This window comes from Anneissia japonica, unplaced genomic scaffold (assembly GCF_011630105.1).
Source record: "Anneissia japonica isolate Jap-2015-1 unplaced genomic scaffold, ASM1163010v1 scaffold1489_len2284818_cov182, whole genome shotgun sequence".
Classification (NCBI taxonomy): Eukaryota; Metazoa; Echinodermata; class Crinoidea; order Comatulida; family Comatulidae; genus Anneissia; species Anneissia japonica.
This window is the reverse complement of record NW_022698455.1, coordinates 1966559-1976068: the sequence shown is the minus strand read 5'-3', so window position 1 is coordinate 1976068 and position 9510 is coordinate 1966559. Positions and strand designations below refer to the sequence as shown.

At 34.1% G+C, this 9510-nt stretch overlaps 2 protein-coding genes across 2 annotated transcripts in view; one reads left to right on the top strand and one right to left on the bottom strand.

The window, feature by feature from the left end:
• The window catches only part of LOC117102615 (protein FAM193A-like), a 35970-nt gene extending 27285 nt beyond the window's left edge, over positions 1-8685 (bottom strand). Inside the window, exons 1-2 of the mRNA XM_033242990.1 lie at positions 8395-8685; positions 4027-4095 (exon numbers count right to left, since the gene is read on the bottom strand). Coding sequence (XP_033098881.1) covers positions 4027-4095; positions 8395-8520 — 195 coding nt within the window. The 5' untranslated portion in view covers positions 8521-8685. The remainder of the gene's footprint in view (positions 1-4026; positions 4096-8394) is intronic.
• Positions 8686-8980: 295 nt separating this feature from the next.
• Positions 8981-9510, top strand: part of LOC117102612 (spermatogenesis-associated protein 24-like) — a 4947-nt gene continuing 4417 nt past the window's right edge. Inside the window, exon 1 of the mRNA XM_033242986.1 lies at positions 8981-9083. Coding sequence (XP_033098877.1) covers positions 8982-9083 — 102 coding nt within the window. The 5' untranslated portion in view covers position 8981. The remainder of the gene's footprint in view (positions 9084-9510) is intronic.

Below are 9510 nucleotides of genomic sequence, written 5' to 3'. Positions count from 1 at the left end.
CTGTAATCTGTTCAAGGGGGGATGTAGATAGAGGTGCTTGACACCTGTTCATCCCCTCCTTTTCGCTGCTTTTTGTCTTGTTTTCGAACTGTTCTTGTATTTTTGCAGTGATGAAGTGTAATAAATAAAAAAAAAATTCAACTAGTTACCCCAATGAGAAAATTTGATTTCATTATTTTGAATTTTGTAAACATTAGATCTACAGAACTCACTCCACTTGATCATTTTCCAGTTTAAATTATTATAATCCAATACACCGTTCAAAGGTTATGGAACTTTAAAGATGGTGAAAAAGGGGGGTCCGAATGCGAAAAAGTGGGTCCTTTTTCTAGACTAATTTTGGAGCATTTTTGGAGGGCCATAACTTTGAAAGTAATAACATAAAATGTTTAATTTTCACAAAACCCCAAGATGTTAATGAGTTTTATATGTATTTTTTTCTGGGTCATTCTTTAATGTCGTTTTTTGATTTAATGGCCCTAAGTATGGTCGCTTGCTATTTCGTGCCTATATTTTGCGTGTCTCAAAAATGGAAAAATCGAACTATTTCAACAGCCTTTGAAAACGTCATTTCAAAAAAGGGTATGTGCTCCGATTATACAGTAAATTTGACAAAGTTGAAAAAAATGTCGGATTCTAATAATTATTTTTTAAAATATAAATGATAATTTAACAAAAATTCGACCATAGTTTAACTGGTTTAAGAATTAATGAAGATGAGAGAAGAGCAGCAGAAGAGACCCCATATGTAGTGTATGCCACGCTAGGCCTACCTTGTTCTATGTTGAGCGCTTTTCGCGATCACTCTAGGACCAACCTAGGGACCAGGGCTAGGTTAAAAAGATGCATCAACACTTTATCAGTTCTCCAAAGATTGTAACCTTGAAGGTACATGGACAATTATCATAAATCTGCTTAAAATGCTAAGGTAAATTGGTGTTACATATGTTTGCCTAAATATTAAGTCGAGTCTGGCCTGTCTATATTTATTATCTTGCAAGTGCACAACGGCTATGTTTACTTACAATCACATCTCACCGGAGTCTACATACGTACAGATGATTCATCCTCTAGCCTACTGTAAGTTCTATTCCAGGTCCTCCGAATCGAAAGATGGATATTTGGTTGAATATTAAAATTTGGGTAAAGAGAATAAACTCGTCAAATTAAAAACAATCTGGTAGTTTTAATTGTATATTTGATCTTGTATCATACAAACTATGCCTGCTCTCTACCTCACAGTGCAACAGCAGCGGAACACGTGCAGCAGTGGGCCAACTGGAATCATCCATTTTTGCAGCGAGGTATAAATTTGGTTTTAAGTGGTAGTGATTAGTGATTAATACGCGTGTGTTAAGTAAGCTTCACCGAATACACAATGGTGTGGTCTCGGATTTTTTTCAACTGTATTTACTCCCGAATTCACCGTATTTCAAAATGTTTTCGCTTGATGACCATGGAAAATCTGTTATTAAATGATAGTTTATCAAATATAAATAAGATCCAGCTTTAATTTAGTGGTATTTTCGATCGGTTTTATTCATGAACAATCGCTCAAAACACGAACTTTGTCACTAATTTCGGTTTTTTTTTTTTGTGGTGGATGAACACATCAATTTTAGACGGTTTACACATCAAAATAAAGCTTGTTTAAAGCCTGATAACATGCAAAAAAATCATTCCGCTAGCTTTGACGGTCATCAAGCGATCGTGCTTTGAAGTTGGAAAGGGGGTTTCCCAATGTTTTTTTATGTACGTGCAAATTCGGCTCACCAGGTTTTTCAACAAATTTTAAAATTGCACTTACTCATCAAATACTACATCAATCTTATTAAAAAGCATATGTAAGTAAACACTATAACATGCTTTTTAAAATAAATTTTATTGGCAAAAATTTACAATGAGTATAGTATTTTCAACATTAAAGTTAATGTCATTTTTTCAAATCTCACAAATTTTTGTAAACTGTATACACTCAAAATGGCTTCATTGGGATACCTAATTCAACATGATATGAAACTTACTGCGTGCATATTGAAATGCAGCAGAAAAAAATAATGTAATGGTAAACTGAATTACTAATTATAATGATAGTTTGAAGCAGGCCTAGAAAAAAATAATTGTGCCTCCGACAATGAAAACTGCCTCAACCATCAAATGTTATCTGTACACTATATACAGTAGCCCAATAGTTTATTTATTATTTTCCCTGCAAGAATGCTTCATGATGCGACTGACCGCTGGTCTCACACTTTTTGTAGCCCTGGTTTGAAAGACTTTGTTCAACAGTAATCTTATGTAGTCAACTATAATTTATTTGATGTTACACTTAAAAAGAACATTGTCAAGTTTACCTGTTAAAACTATCTGACACCTTAATCGATAAGAAGACACTAAATTGACATTGTCTCCTGCTACCCTAGAATTTAAAAGAAGGGTCTGGCGCAATACCAGAACGGCCTTACCACTGCAAAAAGTTAGGTAGGAGGTAAAAGTAGGAGAATAACTCATAACTCGCAGCATCATTATGCTGAATTGCATAATGTGTGTGATGCATAAATACTGTAGCAGCCGCAGAGAGGCGCTTAGTTCACATCATTCATCAACCTTGAGCGAGCAGTGGCTCGAACCAGCGCTGATGTTAAGGCTGTAGTTAGCACCCTTGCCTTACCGCTCAGCCACTCAACTAGTCCAGTTTTGCATGTCTTGAGGTCCAACAGAGAGGGTAAAGTCCTTTGTAGTACAAGCTAAGCTTACATACATCTTATCTAACTTGCTTTGTAAGGGTGATTTGAACTCTCATTTTCTTCACATTTTCTTGAGGAAAGTGACCCTGATGACATGTTGAACCAGTGTCATTGTGGTTTACGTTTACATTAGTACATCTTGCAAAAGACTAACAAGTCTATCCACAGTTGTCAAGAAGCATGACGATAGTGTAATTTATGACAATATTCTTGGAAGAAAGGAAATCCGATTTGGTTTGGTATTACTTGAACAAGAAATATATGAAACTTTTTTTTATGTTTGATGAATAGAATAAATCGTTTCAAGGTGAAAATGATTAAGTTAAGATGCACAAAAATGTTATGGCCTTTAAAGAGGAAATCTGTGTTTGGAATACGAAAGATAAGTGACTGTATTTCTGATAAATTTTATGAATACAATGCTTCATGTTGGATAAAATGATGGCATTGAACTTAGTTGAGGACTTGGCAATTAGCTACTGTATTTCTAGGTCAGTTTAAATTATTACTTTATACCAAGATCCATCCAGTCCAATAGATGGATTTAGAGTCAATTCATAGTTTGTGTGAATACTGTATAGTGCTAAAGATATAAAACAAGTTGTTTTATATGATCAAGAATGGCAATATCACCAATAAAACAACTGATTTGATAATTTGATAAACATCATTATTCCCATTAGGAACAACTCTTGTTACAATATATTGATAGCAAGCAGGGCATAACATGTTTGTAATCAAAGCCTGTATGAATATTAACTTAAGAAATAATGAAATAATTAATCTCATATTTCAGTGTACAGTTAATGTTAAAAGTTGTCTTGTAAACAAATAAGTCAATAAGTACACTACAACTGTTGCTCTATTATCCAGACGGTCATTCAAACCTCACTTCCTAAAAAACGGATGACCAAAGCTAACAAAAATCTATTAAACACCAGTGCCAAGTAGCCAATTTTGAAATGTAGAGCATTAAACAGTAGGGATTTCAAAACAGTTGTTTTATCCTCAATTATTATCGTGGCTAGTGTAGGAAATCACAATATGGTCCCCAGGCAAAGAGTTTGGGAAGCAAGGATGTAGAGCATAAAATGTTTGGTAATTTATTCCAGGCAGGGCAGATGGGAAATAACCACAGCTGAGGAATTGATGGCATTAGTGCATGACCAACAAAGTGGAGAGTTATAGTTACAACAACAATGGAACTGCTTGGAAGACACAACAAGTTATAACAAAATATACAAAAACAATATATAATAGAGAAATAATTAAATCTTACCTGAGGAATACTGTTAACATCAATTTGAGAGACAGTTGTTGGAACATTATGATGAGGTCCTTCCATGACCTGAAAAATAGAATTTTAAAAAAATCTTTATTTACCCTTCTATAGAACTGCTTTGAGCAATAATTGAGGAAACACACTGGCACTACGCATTCATAAATTTAATTACGAAATGGTGGTTATGAAATCGGTGTACAAAATATGAAATCTTCTCAAATTGCTCTAACTATTCAGTTGTTTCTATAAAAGAAAGTCAATAAAATTTCATAATAATTAAAACCCTAATATCCATCACCATAAAACCTTTTAAAAAATGCTAATATTATCTGTTATTCATCAACTGTACTGTACTGTAGATTAATTTTGTCTTTTAGTATAGCAATCTAGATTTTAAATACCAGAGCACACAAACTCCCCACTGCAAATATGCTTCTACTGGCAATACTAATATAATGCCAAGATTATTTCTGCTACACCACATCGAAAATGTAAATGCATTTTAGCAACTTTTGATTCCAGCTGTGTTTCTCTAGCTAAGAGACAGCATAATATTATTGACACGCCTACATACCAAACACATGGATACCAGATTAGCAAGTTGACCCAGACAAAGAATGAAAATTTTAGCATCCCACTTTACAGAGATTTAAATTTAGCAGAATAGAAACATTATTTTTAAACCAATTTCTCGAATAATGAATGATTTGTGAGAAACACATGTTACATTAAATTAAAAAAATGATTTATAAAAATGAAAATCTCACTTAAAACTATAAATTACTATTAATTATAAATATATATCCATTAATATAGAATACTTTTTTAAAACCATTAAAAAAAAAAAAATTACCGTAAATAATAATTTTGTAAATAAATTAAGTGGTCAACTGATTCTTAAGTTTTCAATGCTTTCATTTTTGTTTTTATTCGGTAATTTGAAGTTCCATCTTTCAGAAAATTGGAACCTTGAGTAAAAATAAGAAAAAAACAATAAAAAATACACAGGAAATGTATACGTAGGAGGTTATAAGGGAGAAGGGTGTGAGTGGGCATATTATTTGACCTAGTTCTAACTCTACTACTTCTTGTATTACGATATAGCTTCCCATAATGTATGTCTTTTCCAGAAATATACTTTCTTTATGGTATGGACACTGATACAATTTCAGTGTTTAGAGAGACCCGCAATGATGACGATTATTGTGGTGTTTCGTATTACGTCAATGCTTTAAAAAATATATCCAAAGAACAAAATAGGAAATTTAACTGATTACATGGTGGGCACACATGTGTTATGCAAACAGCCAAATATTCCCATTGCAGGTAGTTATAAACCACCCACATATAATCAGCCCCTTCAGAGGAAACTAGGTGCGTTGCCCAAGCATAAAGCTTCTTGTTTACATTTACTGCACTGTATATATGAGGTCAGAGTTTAGAACTGCATTATAATGTAAACACACTAAATATTCTTTAATATATGGAATGTGTAAACACAATTTGAATACCAATAATCTACGAATATTGACAACAAAAAAATGTTGATATATACTAAATTTATTGAATGTATTATTTTGATATAATGATAAATTAATTTCCCAAACTATCATTATTAACTCTACATTATTTATTTCACTTACTTCAGCAGCGATGTACTGTAGTTACTGTATGGTGGGCGGAGGTAGGCACCACCCAGCCTCAAGTTTTCCAGCCAGTCTAAAGCTAATTTCATGGCCTTCACCCACCCTTCATTAACCTCCTGTCCATCCTTAAAATCTACACTACTGTACTTACTGTATTTAAAGTTGTTGATATCCATCCACCCTTATAATGTCTACAACACACCCTTAGTTTTCTACAGCTACAACTCTGCTTTGGGATTCTTTGATAAAAATTGTGTATAAAATTCTAAACTACATGAAAAAGTGTAACACAAAGTGCCATGAGCAAAATAGACATCTTAAAAACGTTTCCTCCTTGACTACTGTATACTCAACTTAAGTCAAACTTAACAAAGTTATTAAGAGTACACTCACTGTAGCAGATGAGTCAAGATAAGATTAAGGCTACATGTCTATGTTGAATGTACCTTTATTGTAGCCGAAATAAATTGATGTCTACTTGAATTGCTAACAGGCATTTCCTTCCTCCTGCCAGGATCACCTAACCAAAACTGACATAACTCTGGTTAAAAACTTTCTAAATTTGTTAGCTGGTTAACTATGTTTCAATATTGTTTACACATTGTTTATCAGCCCGACATTTGAAGCGATAATTCATGGCTGTACTCTATAGCCTCAGTCATGTTGCTATTTTAATTAGGGAGGAAATTTGTAGAGAATGAAAGTTAAATTTGTTAGATTTATTTATATCTACCCCTAAAATAAAACCATTAGGGTTTCTTTGTTTGAATAAATCTGTTTAATTAAATCTTCGTCGTCTTACACCAAGCTTGTTCTCTGACGTCATCCCAATCGAAGCATGTGTTTGCACACCACCGCCGCACCCCGAAAAAAACAAATTAAGTAATTGGCGGGCAGGGTTTCGGAGGCACGGTCTCCGACCCTCAGCAAAGGTCATTGTGACGACGAAAATGTGTTGTGTTTTGAAAAAATGTACACAAGATCGAAAATGCATGTTAAAACAATATAAAAGCATCAATTTTATTGATACAGTAATTACATTTGCTATGCTGTAGAGCAAAACAACAGATAGGGCCTACTGTACTGTACAGTACTTGAAATAGCAGTCGCTTTTAATGCATCCAAATGTAAGGCACTCTCTACTATTACACTCCTACGTAATTAATTAGGGTTCCAATTAGGGCCTAGGTGTAGCTCTACAGCAGGTACGGTAGCCGCTGGTCCTACCTATCGTAAACGATCTTTTTTTTTTAAATTGGTTAAAACATTTTCAATTTGGCGAAAAAAATTGAAAACCTTTCGCCAAAAATTTGACCCTAGCGTGAGCGTAGACGTATGTTCACTGAAACAAATATTTAAACGATACTTTTAAACACTTTTCCATTAGCACACGGGCTACTTTTTACATGAACTTTAGAGAGAGGTGTTTTTTTTTACTTTTTGTGCAACTTGTTTCTGCTTTTTTTTAATTTTAAAAACAATAACTCAGTAATAATTGATTGACCAACTAGTATCATACTGACATTAAATGAAAGTTATAAACAGCCTGTATACCCTGAAAATGTTCATTATTTACAACCAAAAAAAAAAAAAAAACATTATTTTTTGCTAAAAAAGGCATAAAAGTTCTAAACCATTCAGTCAGTAATATATTAAAACGATGCAGTTACTATGTTTAAACACCTTTTGAAAGATTTAAAATTAACAAGAGTCAACAAGACAGTAAAACTAATGATTAATAAAAAATAAAGAAAAAACTGTGCATTATAAAAAAAAAAAAAAAAAAAATGACAGGATACAAATCTTTAACTTCTTTCTTTAAAGAAACATAAGCCATGTTTACACGCCCGTTTGCTATCAGATCAGTAACACCGATGATCTCCAGTCAAGCGTCTACATGATAACAAAAATCATTGGCTATACCCGGAAGTCATGTGATTAAAACTGACCTGAAAAAACTGGCGCATTGCTGCTTGCGCATTTTTTTTTGTCAAAAAAAGTTTTTAAAATGTATGCAATTAATATAATTTTTCAAAAATATAATTATATTTACGCTGTTTATCAACAGTGAAGACTCGCACAGGTAAAACAACAGCTAACTTGTATCAAATAATGCGGATGATCTCTGTTAACACTACTGCAATGTGGAGGTAATTTTAAAGATCATCGTGGTTACTGATCCATTATGCGGAGTTGCTAACACCGTTTACAAAAAAAAATATCATCAACAGTGACACCTTTATTATGTGTAGAATTAGAATGGAATTAGAATGGAACTAGGCCTAGCCTAGGCCGAGAACTTTGTGACATGTTTAGCATTTGTCAAAATTATTGAAATAAATTAGAGTAGTTGGTTTGTATTGATTATGCACATGGCTATCTAGCCTAGCCTTTGTGAGTACCATAGCACCGGTGAATCACAATTATAATCAACAATAGATATTGATGATAGAGTAGGGATGGGCTAGGCCTAGGCTAAGCTTGGCCAAGGTCCTTTTTGTCTAGGCCTAGCTAGAGCCTATTTCTTTGAAAAATGATTCCACTGACTGCAACACGTCACAAAGTTCTCTACCTAGGCCTAGGCTAGGCCTAGTTTCATTCTAATTCTACACATACATTACAATACAACGTTTTAGCGACAACAGCACTGAGTCAAAATTGTATATAGATAACTTAATCATCACAAATAGTCACATAATAAATTAAAAATGTTCCCTACCTCTGAATTTGAAATGGCCACTTCGCCCCCAGACGCATTTGTCTGGGTCCGAGGAACAGTCGTCGGTTTTCCTCCACCCCTTCGGTTTCGCCTCCTTTTAGACCGCTTGATTTCAGATGAACTCATTTCAAATCTTTAATACACTAAACGTTAATAATTGAGAATGTAATGACTTATAAGTTTCGATGAAGCTAATTTGATCCAAGTTGTTAAAACCCTAACTTTAGAGGTTTTTACTTCCAGAAACACTCATCTTACCAAAAGTAAGAATCCAATATGGCCGGCAGGGTACTATCCCATCATACAACATGAGTGAATCCAGACGTTCACAGTCTAACATAGACTACTAATGCTTCAAAATCTAATCTAATTTTTTTTTTTTTATTCTCCGAATATCAAGAATTAATTACAGTTTTAGAGATCGTTTACACTACCTTGTATTTTATATTCCTTATTATATTAAAGAATTATTGTGTAATTCCAATGGACTTATATTATTGGCAGCAGGACAAACGCCTAATAATATCTTTGCACCGTATAGAGGGAGACATATACTATTACTTATGTATTATTGTTTTGAACTCATAATGATAAACAATAACTACGAATCAACCGGTAAACTAGTTAATGATCAGCTTCAAGACTTATTTTTAGCACAACGGACTGTTTTTGAGAACTTACGATCCCATGTAAGTGTCCTAGGCCTAGACTAGGAAGCCTTAGTTAGGCTAGGCTAGCCCCCTAGGGCCTAGGTCTAGGCCTAGTGGGCCTGGGCCGCCTAGCTAGGCCTAGTTAGTGAGGGCCTAGCTTGGCTAAGAGGCCCTAGGTTGCTAGCTTGTAGTAGGCTTGAGTCAGGCTCATTATTAGTCATGTCGTGCACAGTTTGAGACGTTTGCACAATTTTCAAATTGTACAACAAGCTCTTTCTTGCCAAATTACACAGTTTGCAAGGCCCAAGGAAATCTTGCACAATTTGAAAACTGCAAGGATTCTTGCACAATTTGAAAGCTGCAAGATTCTTAACAGTTTGCAAACTGTGCAAGTATATTGTTGGAATTCGAATAAATTCGGCCCAATCAATTCGACCCCAGTCAACTCAGCCCTAAGTCAACTCTC